Source organism: Pyrgilauda ruficollis, unplaced genomic scaffold, assembly GCF_017590135.1.
Source record: "Pyrgilauda ruficollis isolate IOZ18807 unplaced genomic scaffold, ASM1759013v1 scaffold13, whole genome shotgun sequence".
NCBI classification, from domain to species: Eukaryota; Metazoa; Chordata; class Aves; order Passeriformes; family Passeridae; genus Pyrgilauda; species Pyrgilauda ruficollis.
In genome coordinates this window covers 7,086,412-7,107,878 of record NW_024511432.1, presented here as the reverse complement: position 1 = coordinate 7,107,878, position 21,467 = coordinate 7,086,412, and the positions used below count along the sequence as shown (strand labels likewise).

Below are 21,467 nucleotides of genomic sequence, written 5' to 3'. Positions count from 1 at the left end.
GAAGTAGGAGCTCCTGGAAAACAATAAAAAGGAAACAAACCCAGCATCAGACAGAGCAATTAGAGCCCATGAAAGACTTTGCTGGCTTTTATTTGCTGATGTGTGGGCCCAGATCATAATGGGGAGTATTGTAGTTGTTTTCTCATGAAGATAATAGCTAAAAAGAAAAACAAGTCCCACAAAAAATTATCTCCTGCATCCGCATGAAGACAAAGAGGTGGCCTAAAAAGTACGAAAATAAAGGGCTGTAGAACAAAGTGCAAAGGCAGAGGCCCAAGATGGAGACATCTCATTAAATTCTGATTAAAATAAATCTCTGTCTGTTTTTGCCTAATTTCCTGTCTATTGACAGGGGATAATCCAGGACCAGCAGTGGTATAATTGCACAGCCTGTAGCAAAGGGATGCTCCTGCACCCTTTATTGTTGTTCCTGCTTCCTTATCTTGGAGGTGTTCTTTGGGACCTGCACACCATGTCCCTGTGTATATGGTGGAGCCCACACTGGCTGATTTACAAGGTAGCTGGGGAAAGATAGCCCAGCAATTGTGCTTAGGAGGAGCCAGGTGCCAGGGGAGGGACAGGAGGGTAGGGAGATGCTGGCTGGTGTGGTGCCAATTGGCTCCAGGGCACTCAGCTTATTGTCTCCAGCTGGGAGCTGCTTGACTAACAAAAGGTGCCAAGAGGAGCCAGGGCTCCCAGGCACCTCTGTCAGCAGTCAGCTGGCACAGAGCTGCTCTTGCTGGAAGGAAACACTGGAAATCCTTTGAGCTGCTCAGCCTCTCCCTCTGTGGCACAGGCTTCCTTTTGGTGGAGAAGAAAGGAGAGGGTCATTCTTCCCCAAACCCATTCCCATGTCACTCACATGGATGGCAGCTGCAAGCCCTTGTGAGGATGGCAGATCTCTGATTCTCTCTGGCTTGCAAATAAACAAGGTCCTGGGAGGACCATTGAGGACCTGGTGCTGGATGGTGCTTATGGATGCTCCATCTGTGGAAGTGTGTCAGGACAGTTTTTTGGGTCTTTGAGCAACATCCAGACCAAATGGGCTTTGTAGACCCAGACAAAGAAAGCATGTTGGAGGCAATGCTACAGTGGATGTTTCCATTCTCCAGGAGAACTGCAGCTGCAGTTTGTTAGTGGGATACACAGCTTCTGCTCATGGGCAGCCATTCGGGCATGGGCAGTCTGCGTGGCAGCAGCTTTTCTGTCTGAAAGCCACCAAAGCCATTGGGCTGCAAAACCAGCCCCAGTAAGGTGCAGCTGGCTGGGCACAAGGGCCTGAATGCCCCATGTTGCAGGTGTCTGTCTAGGACAGAAAAAGGCCTTGAAGGCTGCTGGTGATGCCAGGAGGGCTGTGCTGTTCCATAAGCAGGAAATAAAAGTGATGGCTGCTGGGAGCAGCCCACTGACATTCCTTTGTTTCTGACCCCCTCCAAGGGGTCTGGCATCATGGGCAGGGCTGCCAGAAAGGATGCTCCAGTGCTGGCTCCCCAGGCTGGCTCACGCCACTCTGTGTGTGCCCAGCTCTGCTGTCCTGACACCCAGTGTGCTCTCTGGTTGCAGACACTGCCCCAGCAAGGATGGTCACGGCCTGAGCGACACCTGGTATGACAACCCTGTCCCCAGCTACTCTCCCACCACCTGGATGGTCCCCAGGGAGCAAGGAAAGAGCTTCCAGGCTGGTAAGTGCTGGCTGCCTGGGGTGGCTTGGAGCACTCAAGTCCCAGCAGCAGCACAGGGCTTTCAGGGGGTGCCTGCAGGTGCCCCTCACTCCATCACTGTCTCCTGGCTCTGCGCAGGTTCCCCTGACACCAAGGCAGAGGGGCTGGAGGGGCAGATCAACAGGCTGGCCAAGCTGATTGGCAAGCTGGAGGACAAGGTAAGGGCCAGTGTTTCCCTGCGTGGTGTTGTCCTGCCATCCCAGGGACAATTCAGGGACCTTGCCCCAGCTGTTTTGGGGCAGGGATGAGGACGTGCAGCTGGGGATGTTGGCTGTAATGGGAGAAGAGGGAACTTTTGTGAAGGGTCCTGACTGGACGTGGAGCCCGTTCCCTGTGGAGAAGGGGGCACAGTCATTGCAAATACTGGGGACAGAAACCCACCAAGCAGGGAGGGACACGCAGCCTCAGCCAATCCGTCTCCCCCTCTGTTGCTTATTGCCCTTTTCCCAGACCCTCTGGTTTGACCTGCACCAGCGGCTGTCGGACAGCGAGAGCACGGCCTGCACGGTGAGTGTGCCCAACCACCACCCATGGGTGCTGGGGTGCCCCTGCAGCACAGAGCCACATTTGGGGGGTCACTGTGTTTCTGTGGGTCTCACATGCTGTGTTTGGGGGCCCGGCAGTACCTGCTCCTGGTGAGGAACGAGATGACGGTGTCACACAAGCACCTGGGCGAGTTCTGCAGCTCCCTGAAGCAGTACCTGAAGAGCGTGGCCGGGGAGCGGGACTGCTTCCAGTGGGTACCACCAGCAGCTGCCCATCAGGGGCCAGGGAGATGGGGATTTGGCATGGGCTGGGGTGAGGACCAAGTGAAGGACTGAAGCAAAGCAGCCAGGATTTGGGATGTAGCCACCAACACTGCTTTTGTGTGGGCTGGGTAGTGCTGGGATGGGGGGGAGGGGGCTACCCCTACCTGGGCTGCTGGGGCTGGGTCCCCCCTCGATAGCCCATCCGAGAGCACACCTGTGGCTGCAGAGGGGAAAGGGATGCTCCATGCTGGGGGCTCTCCCCCTCTCCCTGTTTCTGCCAGTGTCACCGCGGTGAAGCTGCCTGACGGGGTCACCTTCATCGTCTATGAGTTCTGGGAGACCGAGGAGGACTGGAAGAGGTAGGGGAGGGGATGAAAAAGCCCATTGCTTGGGTGTGGAGGGGTTTTAGAGCAGCTGAGCCCCGAGCTCTGTCCCCTGTCTGACAGCAGAACTGAGGAGTTGTCTGTCTGTCTGTCCTAGGGCTGTCCCTGTAAACAGGACAGGGGGGTTGGGGTGGGTCTCTCTAGACCTCCCACCTGGGAGTGCCTTTGGATGTGGTGATGACAGGGGTCATTGTCCTGAACCAAGCAGGGTGCTCTGCACAAGGGGAAGTGAGCAGGATTGGTGGCACCCAGCCCTGCCAGGGCCTGTGGTGCTGTGGGGGGCTGGGATGGTGTTTCTGGGAGGGCTGGGTGTCACCCACTCTCTCCCACCTGGGCACAGGCACCTGCAGAGTGCCACCTGCAAGGGCTTCCAGCATGTCAAGGTGGACACGCTCAGCCAGCCTGAGGCCATCTCCAGCGTGGCCGTGCCAGGTAGGAAGGCAGCCACCCCAGAGGGTGGGGGACAGGGACCCCGGGACGGCCAGCACCTCCTCACTTGTTGGGGAGCAAGGGTGGGCAGGTGGCATGGTGTGAAGGACAGCATGGGCTGAGCTGGCTGGGCTGGGGTTCAGGGTGACGTGGGGCGGGGCAGGTGTGACCCACCAGTGATGTTCCCCTGCAGCTGCCTGGTGCACCCTGAGCCGAGAGTGACAGTCGGTGCTGGGAGCCTGCCAGCACCTGTCCCCTGTGCGGGGCAGCCCTGTCGGTGTGACCTGGCTGCAGTGAAGGAAACTCCCACGTGTGTGTCCCCCACCCCAGAGAGTCCTCCCTCAGCTACCCCATCACCTGGGGCATCTCTCCCTGCTGTGGAGTGGTCTCAGGGGAAAAAAGGACTGCCAGGGAGGGGCTGGCAGCGTTTGGGGAGGGGGACATCCCCCAGACATAGGTAGGCAGGGAGCGGGGGCAACGGGTGCAGGCAGGCAGGCACTAGGAAGGAGGGATGGGAGTGGGAGGTGGGAGGCTGGAGCCCCCCCAAAAGCAGGGAGTAGGTTGGGTTCTGTGCAGGTCCCCAGGGGCCACACCGGGAGGAGATGGGGGTTGAGGCTGTGCCTGGTGTGTATGTGTGTGTGTGCCTGCAGGGATGGGGACCCGTGCCCCAGGGGCAAGTCAGGGTGGTGGCAGAGGGGGGTTTCCCTTCTCCCAAGGTGCCCCTTAGTCCTTTCCAGCTATGGGGGGTCCCTAGGGGTTTCCTTTGCATGTGCACAGTTGCAGTTGGTGCCTTGTAGGCGTGAGGGTGGCTGCCTCCCCTCCTTCCTGGGGTCTGTACTTCGTCTGTGTGTCTGTCTGTCTGTGCCAATCCCACACCCACCCTGCCGTGCGTGGGGGTCCCTCAGGGTGTGTGGCACAGGACCTTTGCCAATACCCTCTCCTGTCTTTATTAGCCACTGTACAACAGGGACGGTGATGCCAAATAAAACCGCTATGGGATCCAGTGGTGTGGCTGTGTTCGGGGATCTGTCCGGGGCAGGACGCTGAGGGGGGTCACGGTGGGGTCACCACGGGGCTCTGTGCTCCCTCAGCGCAGCAGCCCCAGCACGGCCAGGGCAGCGCTCTGCCCGCAGACGAAGGCACCGCCGAGAACGGAGAGAACGCCCCAGGCGATGAGAGCAGCCCTGCAGCGACACGAGCAGAGGCTGCCGGGGTAGAGCTGACCTCAGTTACGGGCCACCCCTGTGCCCCAGAGCCTCTGGCTGTGGAGCTCTCTGCAGGGTCTCCTCTGCCCTGCTGCTCTGCCTTGCTCCCAGTCGATGGCAGAAAGCCCAGCAGCCCCCCTGTCCACTGCAACGACACACAAACCTTGGTCAAAAACCCAGCAGATGCCACCATGCTATCATTCCCAATTCTGTCTGTGCCCAGTGGCCCTGCTGATGGTGCTGAGACCACATCCCCCCATCCTGTGCTCGGGCACAGCCACTCCCACACAGCCCCAGCTCCATCCTGTCACCACATGCTTCCAGCCCTGTCCCCTCCCCAGCTCCAGCCTCAATCCCCGGAGCCCTGGGTCTGCACCTCCCTATTCCCTCCTCCCGGGGCACACAGCCCACCTCGCCCCATACTAAGCCCCTGGGACGCAGCACTCACCCCAAACCCGGCTGCTGCTCTGCCGCAGAGTCTTCAGCGCCGTGCTCCTTCCCAGACTGTCCCGGGCAGGCTGGGACTGTCCCGTCACAGTCTCCATCGCCCCAGCTCATGTCATCCCTTCTCCTCATGATGGGCTCATGCTCTGGCAGGTCTCCCCAAGGGACCTCTCCAGGCCTTTGTCACCCACGTGGGTGCTCCTGCTTACCTTCTGCCTTGGCCTCTCCAGCACTTTGGCACCCTTTGGGACACCCTCACCCTCCCCAGATGTTCATCGGTCCCCAGAGCACCCTCCTGACCAAGACCCCAATGTCCTGGGGTGCTGCCTCCACCCACCTCATAATCTCCATCCTCCCTCAAACTCTGCTGCTCCCCCAGGGGCACCATAGACAGGCTAAAGCACACATCCCAAACTCACCAACACCATGTGAGGTCCCCCTGACATGGGTGCTGCTGTGCCCCAGCCCCTCCAGACAGGAGCGGTGATGGGGACACACCACCACGGCACAACAGACACCAAACACCTGATGGCCTCCTGTCTTGGGGCACCCTGCCCCTCTGACCCCCAACCTGACCCCACCCCAGTCCCCTCCAGGTGCCCCAGTGCCACCAAGCCCCACAGCTCTTCTGCCTCTAAAGTCACTCTGGGCACCTCCTTGATGCCTGGACACAGCCCTGGTACAGAGACCATTCCCAGGCACAACCCCAGTACAGCACTTCGGGGCTCTCAAATTCCCCTCCTTGCAGGGTTCCCACCTTGACCAGAGTGATCCCCAGGAATCTGCGCTGGCCACGGCCCATAGGATACCTCACCCTGGCCCTGGCCCTGTCCCTTCCCTTGCCCCCACCACCGCTGAGCACGCAGACACTCACTTTTTGCGTGGCCCAAGGCTGCGGGTCCCAGTCACACACACGAGGCACAGCCCTGCTGTCAGTGCAGAAGCTCAGCCCCAACACAGCACCCCTCACCCAGCCTCACTGCATTGTCCCCCACAAGCCAGCCCTGAACCCCCAAAACGGGGCCAGGACAGGCCACTTTCCCCTGCAGCAATGCCCTTGGCACCAGTGTCCCCCCACCGCTTTCCTCCCTCCCTGGGAGGAAAAGGAAGATGCTCTTGCCTGGGAAGATGAAGATGAAGAAGGCGCTGATGCCCCCGATGAGCTCGATGACTTTGCCGATGTCGGGGACGAACAGGGCGATGCCCAGCGTGGCAGCCATCCAGGTGACCGTCAGTGCCACCCGGCTCCGCCGCTCGTGTGCCCCAGGCACTGCCACGGCCCCGCGCTTCGGGGCTGCCCACAAGTCCTTCACCACGGATCTGGGAGGGAGGATTGCAGGTGCTGACGGCACCCAGGGGAGCTGCATCAGCTCGGGGGACACCCGGCTTGTCACCACTCCCCTCACCTGCCCAGCAGCACCACAATGGGGTAAATGGTGACAATGGAGACGCCAAAGAGCAGGCGGGCGACGATGACAAGTGGATCATTCCCTGGGTAGGACATCAGGACATCGGACGCCACGGCCTCACCAAAGGTCAGGTAGCCATAGAGCCCTGCTGACAGGGAGGTGGGGGTGGGCAGCTGTGCAGTGAGCAGGACAGAGGAATTCTGAGGAGGATGGATGAACCAAGGGGAGAGGGGACCCCCAGGGCAAGGAGGAGTGAAGGGTTTGGTGCTGGGGTTACCAGTGAGGGAGTAGATGAGCAGGCAAATGAGCATGGAGAGCACAGAGACGGTGACCCAGTGGGAGAAGCTCTGGTTGCGCATGCTGCTGTAGATGGCCACACATGCCTCGTGGCACTGCAAGGCAAGGGGGGATGGTGCTGGGGCCCCATGCAGGGACAGCCCCCACCCCCAGCATCCTCTCTCCCACCTACGGGTGCCCTGTCCCACTCTGCCTCATTCCCAGGCCTCATAGCACCTCTGGTGACAGCCACAGGTCCCCTTTCCTGCAACCTGCCCTTCAAGGGACAGCATCCCCATGGTCTGGGGCACCATGGGGGGCTGCCAGCACTGCCCTGGCAGCTGCAGCCAGAGGGGCCAGGGTGACCTACCTGGAAGCCAAAGCAGATGGTGGGAATGACACTGAAGATGGAGGTCCAGGATGAGGACCTGTGGCATGTGGAGAGGAAGCACAGAGCAAAGGGCATGAGGCTCTCATGGAGAAGAAACCTTCATGCCATAAACTGTGCAGCCTGGATGGCACCCCATGGGAATCTCCTTCCCAGTGATTCTGGGAGAAAGGGGTGTTGCTGGGGTGAAAGCTGGGGCTGGGAACTACCACACACTGTGAGTTGTCCCCAGCTCACCCCCACCACACACAGGGCCCCGTGCCACCCCTGCCCCACCTCCAGCCCTGCCCCCATGTCACTGCTCAGGCCATGGCGTTCAGGCAGGAGGGACGTGGGGCTGCCCCTCCTACCTGGAGGTCTGGGGTGGCTCAGTCAAGCGCAGGCTCTCTGCCTGCAGGTAGTATTTCAGGATGACGACCAGAGTGAGGTAGCAGGCAGCCAGCGTGCCCAGGATGCTGTCAGGGCATGGGAGAGCATCAGCACACAGCCAGGAGGAAGGGAGTAGGGGGGTTCCCACAGCCCCACAGGTTCCTGGGAGGAGATAACCTCGGGTACAGGGTGCCTAGGGGTGGGCCACCACAGGGATAGCCCAGGTGGTACCTGGAGTACTTCTGGAAGCCGATCTCCCTGGGGACAGAGAGTGGGAAGATGACGAGGACACAGAGAGCTGAGAGGGTGAAGCGCTGGTCCACGTACCAGGGGGGCAGCTGAGGAGCCCCACTCAGTGTCCCATTGGGGTACAGGGAGTCACACACTGTAGGGGACAGTGGAAGGTCAGCTGCACCCTGAAAGATGGCCCAAGGACGTCGGGAGCATCACACCATGGCAGAACCAGGGAGCCCCATGTCTCCAGAATTTCCAGGAAAACCCTGGGGGTAACCCCAACCCACATGGGAGCACCTTCCCCTCACTCCTGAGAGCTGCCGGCCCTAAACAAGCCCCAAACACAGTGAGGGGAAACAACTCACGTTTCTCCAGCTGGTCGCCCACCACCCTGAGGAGGGCCACGGAGATCATGAAGAGGTTGAGGAGGAAGCAGACCTCACAGAGCTTCCCCACGGCTGCGCCGCACACGGCCCGCACCACGCCCTGGTAGGTGGGCTGGGCGCTGAGGGCCGCAGCATAGCCCAGCACCGCCAGCCCGCTCACCAGGAACACCAGCGAGCCCTGCGGGGACACAGCCAGCAAAAGCACCGACCCTCCATCACCCCCAGAGCAGGACAGGACACAGCAGGCCCACGGACAGGGACCAGGCTACTGGCCAGATCATCCTGTGGGCCTGGGTAACAAAGGTCAGCAAAAGGATGGAGATACAGCCTTATGTGGTACTTTGGGTTTAGATTTGGGGTCTGGGGGCATGTACGGGAGCAGGCACCCATTTACTATGAGTTGAGCTACAAGCCAGCTACAAGCGTGGCTTCAGCTGCAAGGAGCATCCCTCAGGAGGCACCGCAACACCTACCAAAGGACGTATCGGGGGTCGGGACGGGGGTGCCGTACGGAGGGGGTGCCCGCCAGCTCCCCGAGCACCGGAGCAGGTGCGTCCTCTCCCTCCGCTCCCTCCCCGGACCGGCGCCCCTCGGCTCCCTCTGGGGCTGCCGCAGCCCCTCGCCCCCGCGTCCCCCGCCCCGAGTCCGCCCTTACCAGCTCCACCAGGAGGGCGGGAACGGCCCCGCCGGCCCTGCCGAAGGCCCAGGGGAAGCTCAGCAGCCCCGCGCCGAGCGCAGACTTGAGCAGGATGAAGACGGCGCCGGCGGAGGAGAGCCCGGGCGAGGAGAGCGCGGCGGAGCCCCCCGCCGCCGGCAGCAGGGGCCGGCCCTCGCCCGCCGCCCGCTCCATCCCGGCAGGGCTGTGGCCGGGCGGGCGCGGAGCGCGGCCCCTCCGCCCGGGGGCGGGCGGGAGGCGGCCGTGGGAAGCCCCGGCAGGAGCTCACCCACGGACAGCCCCGTCCTGCTCACAGCCCCGCGCGGCGCCCCCGGCCCTCAGAGCGCTCCGACGGAGCACAGCCGCCCCTCCAGCTCCCAGCAGGGGGGAGCTGGGCTGGGGGCTCGTACTCTCACTATCCCCGAAATTATCACCACAGGGCTGGGCGGACTGAGGCCACCCTCATCCTGCTCTGTTCACCCGGGCGTGAAAGTGCCGCCAAGGGGCATTACGGAGTGCCCCGGGAAGGGTGAAGGAAAGCGGCTGCAGCTCACACCCCTCATAACTCGTTGGGTGCAGGATGAGGCCGGCACCCCTGCATGTCTCCGAAAGAGCTAAAAGCCCACTGGTGCTTTCGTGCACTGGGAGACTGTGGAGAGGAGCCATCCCATCCCACTCCTTGCTCCACACAGGCAGAGGGGATGCCAGGATACCAGGATGGGGTGACTGATGCTGCAGAGGACCTGCACAGAGGAGGCTGCACCTCACAGGAATGAGGGGCCCATTCCCGGCACGGGGGACACACAGCAGCTCTGTGCCACTCCTGCCACATGCCACTGCCCCAGGGCTCAGCACACAGGCCCTGGCGTTGGGTGACAGCCCCTAATGCATTTTTGATTTCCCAAATATGCGCCCTTCTGATCTTAGTAAGATGGATAAAGATACTTTAATCAGCTGCTAGGAGGAATTATGGATGGCTAATTGTGCCTGCCACCTCCATTACATCTCTGCCGCCTACAGGGCTTATAAACACTTAGAAGGGTCCTTCCAAGCCTTCATTAGCTGCACACCAAAGGCTTCAGAAATAATTGGCCTCTGCGACTTAGAAATTGGCCACTGGGCTGTAAAATACCAGCCACTGGGAAAGGCTCTTAATTCAGACTGGTGCTTTGATACTGCTTGATTCTGGTTTCAAGGCTGCAGTGGAGCTCTAATCTCTCATTACTGCTGTGATGAGGAGCAAGTCTCCTCATTAGAACCGACCTGAGAAGTGGCACCAAAGCTTTCCAGTCTCCCTCTGATGGAAGAGGTGCACCTCAAACCAGAGGGGTGCAGCTCATCTCCCACACCAGCACAGCAGCCCCAGACAGCTTCTTTGCCCAGTGACTCTGGGCTCCATCAGTGACTCTTTCCTCCCTTTCTCACATTTATCTGGGTGCTCCAGCCCCTGGGCTGCAAGCCATAACCTGAGGGTCCCTGTGGGTTGGCAGCTTTACCTGCTGCTGGGTCCCCGTGGCAAGTGGAAAAAAGGCTGTTAATGTTTTCCACATTAATATCTTTGAAGACTGTAGAAGGTACAAAAATGCAAATGGACAGTCCTTGTTTCATTCAAATAAAAACACTGATCACACTTGTGTTTTGCTACCTGCAATCCCTTCTCTGAGGGTTTTCCCCTGAGATTTCATGCCTTTACTGATTGATTTTTTACAACCTGGACAAGTTGCACAGCTGCTGCTGGCTGGTCCTATGATGGTCCTCACCCATATGTCACAACTGAGATGCTGAAAACCCCCTCCCTATCATTACGGATCTATGTTCAGAAAGGAAGGAGCAAGAGGTTCCAGCCCCACTGGGATGGCACAAGCCCAGCCTTGGGACCATCTTCTCAGCCATAACAAGCTTCCACTAACAGCTCCAAAGAAAAAGCTCAGTGCCTTCTCTGCCATGGCAACAGAATGTTGCCTTTCCCAGTGCATCCTCCAGAGGAAAAATGCTGGGAAAAGGCAACCACTCTTCAAGTTAGGGAAAATTGGTTTGCCCAATCTTTTTTGCAGGACACTCACAAACCTTATCCATGGCTCCAGGACTACATGATGCAAAGTTCTCTCCTGCAGTGCACTTCCCACAGCCCACCCCCATCCCTGCTGGTAAGCCCTAAGAGGATGGGTGCAGCCAGACTGCCCAGCAGGGCTGTCCCTGCCTCCTCCTTCTCCAGCCATGCCCAGAGCTGCCCACGAACTCACCCAGGACCATTCACCAGTGCACACTGCTTACCTGCCCAGGCTGCCATTCCATTCACAAATACAGGCAGCCACCAGCTCCTGGCTCCTAGGAAACAGTGCTCATCTGGAGCAATGATGAAAGCAGTTGGCAGGGAGAAGCTCAGCTTCACTAGAAAAGAGAGAAGCTATTTCAATTATGGCAACATTAACTGGCACTGCATGGACAGGGGAAACTTGTGCCTGCATCCTTATTTAAGCCAGTGACAATTCACAGGCTTTCAAGCAGGACAAACCAAAGGAGACTGGGTTTTCATCTCTGTGACACCACATAGTGCTGCTAGGTGCCATTCCCATGACAGTTTTCTATACAGCTCTTCAAGAGCTCTCTCCTTATAATGTGCTGCAGAGTTTTGAAGGTTTCCAGAACTCTGTGCTCACTCAGAGCAAGCACTGTTTGTATGACTGTCCAATTAGTGCTCCAAAGGAAAGTCTGCAACTTGGGATACCGCTGGTAAGGACAAAGATATGGTGGGAAGAGAGGAGACATGAAAATCTTCTCTACCCAGCAATTTGCTCTCTTTGACTGCAAGTGGAAAGAAGAGCCACTTAGCACACTGTCTTTGCTTCATATAGATAACATATTTATTGAAAAATCTGCTTCACCAACAACGGTGAAATCGTGACCAAAAATTACAAAACATCATGGTAGTTGGCTTTATAAAAATAAACTGCAGGAGTATGTCTCACTGATTTGTACTGGTCTCTCTCAGTCCCTTCCTCCTTTAATGGTGTACATTATACTCTTCAGCATAGAACCATTCTAGAAAATTGCATTCCATCCAAAAAAATGCACTTGTTTTTCCTTAGCAGAGGTCCTTAAAGTGACTTTTCCCCCGCCCTCCCCAACAATAAATATAGAAAATAGCCTCTAAACAAATAAATTTTAGTTTGGTCAGCTTAAAAAAAAGGTCCATTTTCCCCCTCTTGGGATATGTAGTGACTAAGCAGCCATTTAAACAGTATTCAAGTCTTTGGTGGCTTCAGCTGCTTAAAGCTGCAGTTTTATGTACAGATGATCAGCTGAGGTTCTTTTTTTCTCTCCACAAACCAAAGACTATGAGATGATGTCAGGTGCACACTCACTGCACCTCCACTGGATCCATCGGCCTGGAAAGCAAGCAGTCACAGGAGGTCATCTTTGGCAAGGCAGAGCTTTCACACAGAAGGTGTCTTTGGTGGATGAACCTGCTGCATCAGCTGCGGCCGTTTCACGCGCGGTTTCCGTCTCTTTGGCCTGCTCTTGGCTTTGTTGATCTGCACCACAAAGAACGCCAGGACCACCATGGCACCGAGAAAGGCAAAGACAGGAATGGTCTGTCCCACATCCTGGTTGTACCGGCCCGGCATTATACCTAGAGAGGCAAAGAGGTTTGGAAGGCAGCAGTTACCACGTGAGCCACGATGGCTTTGTGGTGCTAATGCCATCTAGCAGAAGGATCTGCCCCTAACTCTTGTTCAAAGCCCAGGCAGCCATTAATCAGATTACATTTCAGACAGGAAGATTAACAGCTGCAGACCGATTAGTGAAAATCAGATGGGATGCTAACGTTACAGGAAAGCACCAGCATTTCCACCTTGACCTATTCGGGCACATGAAAGCATAGCCCAGATTTCCCCTGTAACAACAGTCTTCTGTTTTGCATCAGAAGAGAGATGGAGACACTTGACCATAATCTTAGTACTAAGCAATTGCTGTAATTCAAATCCTCACGGAACGAGGAAAGTGATTTCATGCTTGCTTGCTCCAGAGACTGTGCAAACAGTGAGGATGAGCTAGAGAAACAAACCCTTCATTTTACAGGTGTCTCTGGTATAGCAGCTCAGACTGGGAAAAGAACACATATGAGGCTTTCCAACTGCTTCCAGCTCAGCCTGCAATGCCAATCTTGTGAAGGAGAGCTGCCCACCTGAAAGCTGTTCTGAGTGCTAGACATCATTTGTTAGTGTAACAGCTTGCCCAAGGCACCATTCTGACAAAATTCTTCTGGACTCTGCTTTTGTGCACTCACAGAAGGAATTTTAATTAGCAGTGGGTATGTGGTCACAGCTCCCAAGGACAGGGTCTGCTGCTGACCCATCAGACTGAACAGCATCCAAACAAACCTCAACTATCAAAATGCACCCACCAAGATCTTCCTCTGAGTATATCATGCACACTTTCTATTCAACAAACTATTCATATACAAAAAAAAAAAAAATCTTCATCAGACAGCCTTTGATAATACAGCCATACTATTATATGCATGTTTTTCACAACTGAAAATAAAGAGTGGCCTCTCATATGGCTGCGCTGTGTTTTGCATTTTTTCCAAAGCTTATGCAAAAAGCAAAACCAAACCAGCAACTTTCAAACTTTTCAATATTTACCTCCAGGAATGTCCCATGCTCCACTTTCTCCGGGGGACAATGGTCTCACTTGGGGTCGGTTCTGTCGAAAACTTGGCAGTGCCACTTTATCAAGGTCAATTGACAGTAATTTTTGATGTTTCCAAAGGTTGCTAGAAGAAATTGAAAGACAGAGATGTCTGCCAACTTACTTCATTAATGCAAGGAATCTTGTAGGAACATACAGAGAAAGTGACAGTACCTATACAACCTATGTATAACTTACTAGCCTGGACCCATTCTTTAGGTTCTGCAGTTTCCAGGCCTTCAAATTTAAATTCAGACACCACAGGAACACAACCTAGATTAGCAACTATTTACCAACAACTCTCTTTCTTGCACACAGACTTCCAAAAGTAACCACCAGCAGACAAGCAAGGGCTGTGTACTGAGCACTTTCCTCCAAGGGACTGACAAGTGGCACAAGAGAAGCAGCACCAGGAGAGCTGTCCAAGAAGATGCTTCAGAAAACTCTTTCCAAGGCACACAATGACGATGGGTTTCATCAAGACTGTTCACTCGAAGCTGGAATTGCTCAATCACAACAGTGACTTGTGAAGTTATTTTTAAAATCCCTGAGTTTCATAGCATAGCTATTAGGTGAGTCAGAGTTATTCACTGAAGAGGCATTAATCATTATTTCCTCTTTGCAATATGGTATTTTTCTAGGAAACGGCATTACAGCTGTCCCTTTCAAAAGTAGATAGGACAAATTATTTTTCAGCTGAACTCAAAAGTGAGACTTCTTGCACAAGAAAGACATACTAACCTGGGGGCAGTTTCATTCAAAGGCTGTGGTTTGGCCCAGGACAGGTGAGGACAAGCAGGAAGGGACCGGGGTTTAGGGTCTCCCAGATGAGCCTCGAGCACCTTTGAGTATCGATGCAAATGGTTACCTGCAACTCACAGCAGAGACAGACTGGCTTACCCAAAGACAGGCAAGGTAGAAGTTACCAACACTGGCCCTAAAAGTTACCAGCACTGACCCTGTTGAGCACTGGCTAAACGGTGCTGCTGTAAACCCAGGAGCTGTTTACAGTAACAAGGACTCACAGCTAAATATCAGAACTAACCTAAGGGTACCTTACAAAACAGTAAGAGTCTGCACCTACCACAATTAATCCAAGTTTTTCTGCCAGCATGTGAGATAAGACTGAATGTTTTAAAATGCTCCGTAGCTACTAACTAGAATGCCACTCTACAGAACCAGGCATCTGAACATTCCTACTCTATGAAAAGAACATTTTCTTCAGTCTAATCACAGCTATATTATCACAACAAAACCCTGCAATATGTGCTTTCTTCCAGCAAAACAGCACAACACTGCAGAGCTCACAGCAAACCAACCTTGCTGGCACGTAACTCAAGGGATCTGCCCCAGCCTTCCTGCCCTGTGAGTCCCCCAGCTTCGGGCTGTGCCTGGTCACTGAGGCTCTCTCACCTTCCATGCGCTCGGGAAGCGAGGAGCCGGCTCCCGACGGCGGCCGCTGCCGGTGCTCCGAGTGGCTGAGGCTCGGCGGCATCACCCCGTAGGACGTGTACTGCAGCAGGGAGTCCAGCAGCCAGAAGCAATCTGTGGATTTCACAGCCCCAAGACAAGATATGCATTATGCCACATAATCTTTCTTATCTTTCTGCTAAGAAGGCTTTAATGATATTTAGAGTTACAATCCATTTTGCTGGGTCTTGCTTTCCTCCTGAAGTTCTAGGCTCACTTTCAGAAAGATGCAACTTTCAATACACACCCCACATTCCCCTGCAACACACAAACACAAACTTAAACTGTTCAGTCTTAAAATATTGTCCCTTGTGTATCAAACCAGGCTCTCTTGGGGAGCAGAATACAAAAAAAAAAAAATGTTTTGAATACAGGAATTCCAGGTTGCACAAGGCATCCATGTTTTGAAAAAATCATGAGGTTCTTCAGTGGAAGCAAAGAAAGCTCCGAGTTTCTGGTATAATTTTTAGCAGGGAAACTGAGAACCAACTATTCTTTTGAAAGGGCAAAATAAATACCTTGCAAAAAAAAGTAAGAACAAGGTAGTGTTTACAGTGCAAGGATATGACTAATTTGCTCTCTCAAGCTTAAAAAAATACACAAACAAACAAAGGAGAATCATTCTGGCTACATCCCAGCTAAAGGTACAAGCATAACCTACAGCAGCTGAGGTACAGACCAGGCTGGCAATCAACACCACAATACAAGTGATCATGGTTTATTTTGCACTTCAAAAGCTCATGATCCCTCGCTTTGATTCTCTCCTGAATTATTACTACCTTAATCCAGAGCTACCCCTAAAGAACAAGCACTCCAGCTAGTTCACATCACAGCTCTAAAGCAGGAGTAGGACAATGCCTTATCAGCTATTTCCACCACACAGCAAAGTATTTTTCTCAGAACTCCTGCCCCTAGGAACAGTTGGCTGGGAATGGGAGTTAATCTTCATAATCCCAGTGTCCCTTAAACCCTCACCTTTGATTTTTCAAAGAGGTCAAACAGATTTTAAGGATTTATATTCACAAATGTTAGGAATTTTCCTCAGTTAAAGCCACCGATGTCTCTGCAGGAGACATAGCTCCTGGTTCACAATTTAAAAGCTAATTTTAAAGGATTTCTTTAGAGCATTCCACTCTTTCTTGCTTCAGATGTCACACTGAATTTAACAGTATGAGGGAAGTCACAGAGCATTATTTTCTATTACTTAATTTAAAGCTATGTATCTTCTCTTTTGTTATGTGCTTTCAATAACCTGCAGCAAGCACTAAGGCACCAATGTGCAGGTGTTAGGGCAATTCACAGGAAGCAACCCAAAGGCAGATAAGGAAAAATCACAGAACTCTTAAAAAACCCCAAAATGTATGGTAGAAAAAGAAATGAGCTACAAATGGAGAGCTCCCTTAGGCAGTAAGTTCCTTTAAACTTAAATAAATCAGCCAAGGGATGGATTGCAGAATGTAGTATTTTAAAATGTCAGTGACAAAAGCTTAAAAAATTATAGATGTACTTTTCATCACAAAAGGAAAATTCAGTTCTGTTCAGTGGAAATGCCGAAAAACACTTCACATATTGGATTATCTTCCTCCCCTCAAGCCACAGATCTTCCAGCTTGTGCTTTACATGTCATGAGAAACCTAAGCAACCTCTTAAAAATGTGCAAACTGCTAGAAAAAAGATTTTATAAGAATCAGCCATAGTGTTAGGCAGAGAGCATGGCTTCTCTGGGAGCCACAGAAAACACACACACAACTCACACAATTGCTACCTAGAGCTGCAAACAACAAATGGAAGTTCCTACTTTCTGACATGTTAACACCAGCTGGTGTCAAAGTAGGATAACCTGAAAGCAGTAATGCACAACTGAAACACTGAGAATTACCACAAATCCTCACAGGAAACATTGCAAAGGGAACAAGGCAGGCTGAGGTGCAAACTCAAAAGATAAAATCCTCTGTTCTATATAAACATTCTGAAGATGTAACTAGGGAAAAAGTGGAAGGATCTCCTAATGGCCTCTTCTCACAACTTCAGATCAAGAATGTGTAACTATTAGTGCCTCCTGCAAACAAAAACACCCCGAAAAATTTTTAAAAAACCACAAACCCAACCCCCCTTGCAAAACAGCCCGCCCCAAAAATCAGCCCCCAAAGCTTATGGAACAGGAAATGAGCATGGTAAACAGCTCCATTTATCAGAGGGCTATTTCATGTGGGGCGCCCTTTGGCTGTCAATGCACCTCACAGCATTTCAGCAGAGCTCTGCAGAACTGAGATTAATCCCCTGTAAGGAATATTCAGAGTCCCTAAAAACCATCTGCTTCTGGTGGGGGCTGTGGAAGGCCCAGAGGACAGCTGTGAGTGCAGGCAGTGCCCGCGTGCCAGGGCTCGCCCACCTTTCTGCCGGTGGCTGTCATCCAGGCAGTTGGAGTCGCCGTACAGAACGATTCTGCCACCGCCTTCCGAAGGAACTTGGTAAAGCCCCAAAATAGGGACGTTTTCAACTACAGCAGTCTCCTGCTTTAAAACTTCCAGACCTAAAGCAAAGCACAAATAAATTTCATAGCCTGCAGAGCGTCAGTATCAATCTACCCATGAAACAACACAGCCTACATTTCCAGCTGACAAATGCAACAATGCCCCACACCATGTCACACATTTTTGCAACAAGTTTTCAAAACCACCATGGATGTTATGACAAAAATGAAACTGCTCCAAGACCCTGATTATAAAGTTTCCTACCGATAATAACTTTTTTTCTTCTTCACCAAAGAAAGAAAAAAAGACCTCACAACCAGGATTATCTTCAACAACCTTGAATAAAATATTCTAGTATCTTCAGCAAAAGGTTTAAAATCAAAATGTTCTGCTCTTTATGTTGTTTCTGCCCTTCTGCAGAATTGTACAGAAAGCTGGTTTTAGGTTAAAGGTTTTCTACCTTTCCTTCCTAGAATTATATCCATTAGAAAAAATAAAGACAAATTTCATATTTGTATTTGAAATTTATCCCCTTTACTTGAGATATTGTTTAGACAGCAGAAGCAAACCAGAGGGCTCTTCTGCCTCAGGAATTGCAATGAAAAGGATTCAATAGAAAAAGCAGGTCCAGCAGGTTACTTGTCAAATTGACCCTGTCTTTCTCTCTCACACATAAGGAAATATGTAAGTCATTGGCATACAGGGATATTGTCTTTCCTCCAAAAGGCTCACACAGATGAGCTCTGCTGTTCCAGAGAATTTCTCCATGGGGAAATTACCTCTGCTAAGTCAAAAATACATTGAACTCACTGATCTTCTCTGGCAGTTGCTGACTTGTATCAGAAGCACTGCATGTGCTTCTGCTCTCACACTCAAACACTCTTCACCCATCTGCACAAACCTGACCTGCAACACCCTAAGAGCTCTGCTTACAGAGCTCCTGAACAGCACTTCCTAAAAGCTCATCAAACACAAGATTTATTTTTTAAACTGCCTGCTGCCATTACAGTTCTGAATTACCCTCTCCCAAATGAAAAGATATTATGATAAAAGAGAATGGAAATGCATAGAGAACAGAGCACTCAAGTCTGAGACCACAGGCATCCTGTATGCATAAAATTTTCCGTTACGAGAGTTTCACTGGTGACATTTTGTCTACTAAAATTTTCCTTATTTATATCCTTAGATGACCACAGCTACCACAACACTCATGCTAAATATGGCAAGGGGATATATTTCAGCAGTATTTGAAACTTACCAGAAACGTCAACCAGTAACACAATTACAACACAACTCCTCCCCTTCCAGAGACACAAGTACGCGTGTGATCATGTTTCCATACAGCAATTACAATACAGGTCTGCATATAACACTTGGATATTACATTATTTAATAACTGTATACAGAGTCACACTGCAGCTGCCTGTTAGGCATCAGCTACATGTTCTAGGCAAAATGAGAAAATGCAAAAATACCTACCCTGTTAAGGTGGTTTTGCATTTATTGTTTTTAGACCTTTAGACTTTGCAACTTTGCTTGTGCAGTGACCCCAAAGTTCTACTAAAAACACAGAAAAAAGGACCAGGAAGCTCATACCTTGATCCTTGAAAGTCTGTGCAATGACGATGCCATCTTCTGGGAACTTTGCAATACTGCACCCCGACGCGTAATTCACTGGAAGACATCACCAAACTGATGTCAGACCAAAATGACATTTCCCTCCCTTCCCTACCCAACAATCCAGCAGAAAACATTCCCAAGAACACTGCACTGAATCTGCACATTTTGACCAATGTGTGTATTTGCAGGAAAGCATTGCTGAGAACAGCTTTCACAGGCTCACCTTTACACACTTTCCAAATATTTCAATTTAGGAGTTTTTTTAAACTGAAAAGCTAAATCAAATACCATGAAAAAGTCTACAAAGGAAGAAATAATTTAAGAAATCATTTACGAGACTCTTTTCACTGAATCTGAGTGGTTCCCTTGACTCTTGCTCAACCTCAAACTTGCAGAAAACCATTTTCCAAACACCCCACTGTAGCCTGTGCAGGCAATGGACTCCAGTACTCACTTTCATGACTCGCCAAGGTAAAATCTCCTTCATACAGCCCATCACTAAAGGCCATATTCCAGACAGAAAGCAGATCATTGAGAGCTGGTATATTAGCACCTCCAGTATCAGGCATCCACCACTGCCTGTAAAAATTACAGTGTAACACTGTTTATTAGTATACAGAATATACTGCTAGAGTTTGGGTAACAGAAGGTCACATGTCCTCCTGCATACAGACTTTTCCAAAGCCATATAAACAATGAACTTCATCTTAAAGCCTTCATTAACTCCATGGGCATCTGAGCAGCTGTCTCTGAAAACATTGCTTTTGAGTTAAAGGTAAATAATACTGATGTAAAAGTTCTCAGTACATTTCAGCTGCATGAACAACTTCAATTTACTAGAAAGAAATTCAGTCTTATGCTCTTTGTTTGGCTAAGCTGAGGTAAAAATAACAGCCATGTACCTTGCTTCTCGTATTTATAAAAAAGCAAAATGTGCCATATTTTTTCTTTATATGCCATATAAACATGCAGTAATTTCGGTAACGGGTACATGACCTGGTGATACTCTTGCAATGCACGTTTTCTTTCTATTCTGCTCCCCTAAAGTCAAACCATGTCCATTTTCATTTGTTGGTCTCGTCTCCAATTTCTTATTTCTCTTCATTGTAAATGTTTTTCTTGGCATTAAAAGTAGAATACAGTGCCAAAGAGGCCTCCACAATCATGACAAAATGGGCAGCTATGCTCCTCAAGCTGTAGCCTAAGGTCAGTTCTGCTACTTAAGGTAGCACCTTCTTACAGGTAACATCCAAGTGCTGAAGTACAGTGCATCTCATTTGGGATTTTTAGGGTAATATGTGCAATTCTATGGCATTTTATTTCCCAAAACACTTGGAAATAAGTCAGTACCTCGTGTTTTCATCATAAAACTTGACTTTTCTCATCACAGACGTGTTGTACCAGTCACTAAAGACGATCAGTGAAAGTCCATTATCAACATCCCTCCTCAACTTGGTGATCTCTTCAGGGAAATACTCTTCCTCACTGTCCACCATCAGCAAAGTCCCTGTGTGTAAAAGCAGAAACAGGAGTTCTCCAGGCTGGTCACAGTGATGTTACCACTATTCACACAATCCACACAGAAGCCAAGACAAGTGCACACTTTCACATTATCTGGTCCATGTGCCCTGCTCTGGCAGCTCATCTAATGAAGTCATATTTAAGGATGATAAACGTAAGACAAAAATATCCCAAAATTAGTTTGGCAGCACATGAAATTTTTAGGGTGTTACTTATGACTGCTGCTTGTGTGGTCTCAAGAACTGAATGCCCACATGTGTCAGGTGTGTGTTCTGCAGTTTGGTGTCACCCAAATGCTCCATAAACTGAGCCAAACTGTGGCACAGCTGGACAATGAGGGGATTCACCACTGATCCAAACTGGAGTGCTAATGCAGATGCAGCCTGGTCAGGAGGTTTTTCACTGCTCCAGCTCTAACAGCACTCCCCTCACTACTGCAGACTGGCAGCCAGGTAGGCAGCAATTACTCTGAAACATCGTTTGATTCATCCTTTGAAAACTACAGCTGCATTCTGGTAGGCTTGACTGAAGTGCCACTGCCACTTTCACATAACCCTCTGTCACTCCTGTTAACAAGCAAGCACAACCTTCTCTGTATCACTGAAAAAAAAACATAACCAGAAAAATATACTTTTATTCCCTGAAAACATGCTTATGCTTTCAGACTGCTTCTAAATACCAGCCCTTTTGCTTCTTTACTTTCTGATCGCCCAGAGAAGTGGTGAAATTTCCGTCCTCAGAGACAACACAAATCTTGACAGGATGATACCCTGAGCAATCTGATAAACCACTGTGAGCCCCATGTCTCACAGTTCCTTGCAAGCAAGCCAATTCCACAAGTCGAGGCAGTCTGCATTTGGAAAGCCTTCTGACAAAGATCCTGTAGAAATGGGACAGAGTGCACCCTCTTTCACCAAGTGTAAAAACAATACAAGCTAGGGACAAGTGGCAGATGGACCACAGATCATTGAGCTTTATTCCCCTCACTACTTCTTCAGGAAATTCTGAAAGCCCAACAAACTACAGTCAAATGAGGTAC

The 21,467-nt window shown here is 51.2% G+C and overlaps 3 protein-coding genes across 8 annotated transcripts in view; 1 reads left to right on the top strand and 2 right to left on the bottom strand.

Annotated features, from left to right (window-relative positions):
- NECAB2 (N-terminal EF-hand calcium binding protein 2) overlaps positions 1–3,644 on the top strand; it is a 73,348-nt gene extending 69,704 nt beyond the window's left edge. Inside the window, exons 7-13 of the mRNA XM_041459029.1 lie at positions 1,564–1,682; positions 1,800–1,879; positions 2,172–2,228; positions 2,345–2,457; positions 2,752–2,829; positions 3,194–3,285; positions 3,476–3,644. Coding sequence (XP_041314963.1) covers positions 1,564–1,682; positions 1,800–1,879; positions 2,172–2,228; positions 2,345–2,457; positions 2,752–2,829; positions 3,194–3,285; positions 3,476–3,504 — 568 coding nt within the window. The 3' untranslated portion in view covers positions 3,505–3,644. The remainder of the gene's footprint in view (positions 1–1,563; positions 1,683–1,799; positions 1,880–2,171; positions 2,229–2,344; positions 2,458–2,751; positions 2,830–3,193; positions 3,286–3,475) is intronic.
- A 569-nt stretch (positions 3,645–4,213) lies between these two features.
- SLC38A8 (solute carrier family 38 member 8) lies at positions 4,214–8,860 on the bottom strand. 2 transcript variants are annotated; one of them, XM_041459028.1, is made up of 10 exons: positions 8,649–8,860; positions 7,973–8,171; positions 7,605–7,758; positions 7,355–7,459; positions 6,987–7,044; positions 6,618–6,732; positions 6,338–6,485; positions 6,052–6,251; positions 5,806–5,857; positions 4,214–4,466 (listed from the first exon to the last, which is right to left on the bottom strand). In XM_041459028.1, the coding sequence occupies exons 1-10, from the start codon at positions 8,841–8,843 to the stop codon at positions 4,370–4,372; spliced, it is 1,323 nt and encodes a 440-aa protein (XP_041314962.1). In that variant the 5' UTR covers positions 8,844–8,860; the 3' UTR covers positions 4,214–4,369. The 2 variants fall into 2 exon arrangements, with proteins under 2 accessions (XP_041314962.1, XP_041314961.1); XM_041459027.1 differs by having other exon boundaries at positions 6,338–6,732.
- Positions 7,981–21,467, bottom strand: part of MBTPS1 (membrane bound transcription factor peptidase, site 1) — a 27,723-nt gene continuing 14,236 nt past the window's right edge. For 3 of the 5 annotated variants that reach the window (XM_041459024.1, XM_041459023.1, XM_041459025.1), the window contains exons 16-23: positions 20,258–20,414; positions 19,362–19,486; positions 18,884–18,961; positions 17,206–17,346; positions 14,757–14,888; positions 14,085–14,217; positions 13,298–13,428; positions 11,490–12,282 (exon numbers count right to left, since the gene is read on the bottom strand). In XM_041459024.1, the coding sequence (XP_041314958.1) occupies positions 12,086–12,282; positions 13,298–13,428; positions 14,085–14,217; positions 14,757–14,888; positions 17,206–17,346; positions 18,884–18,961; positions 19,362–19,486; positions 20,258–20,414 (1,094 nt within the window). In that variant the 3' untranslated portion in view covers positions 11,490–12,085. Of the gene's footprint in view, positions 7,999–10,922; positions 11,040–11,489; positions 12,283–13,297; positions 13,429–14,084; positions 14,218–14,756; positions 14,889–17,205; positions 17,347–18,883; positions 18,962–19,361; positions 19,487–20,257; positions 20,415–21,467 lie in introns of those variants that run through there. The other 2 variants (XR_005954440.1, XM_041459026.1) reach the window with 2 other exon arrangements.

Coding starts and splice junctions, on each gene's coding strand:
- SLC38A8 (XM_041459027.1), bottom strand. CDS start 8,843: ATGGAGCGGGCGGCGGGCGAGGGCCGGCCCCTGCTGCCGGCGGCGGGG. Junction 7,759..7,972: donor GGGCGACCAGCTGGAGAAAC/GTGAGTTGTTTC, acceptor TGTCCCCTACAG/TGTGTGACTCCCTGTACCCC. Junction 6,252..6,337: donor ATTGTGGTGCTGCTGGGCAG/GTGAGGGGAGTG, acceptor CCTCCCTCCCAG/ATCCGTGGTGAAGGACTTGT.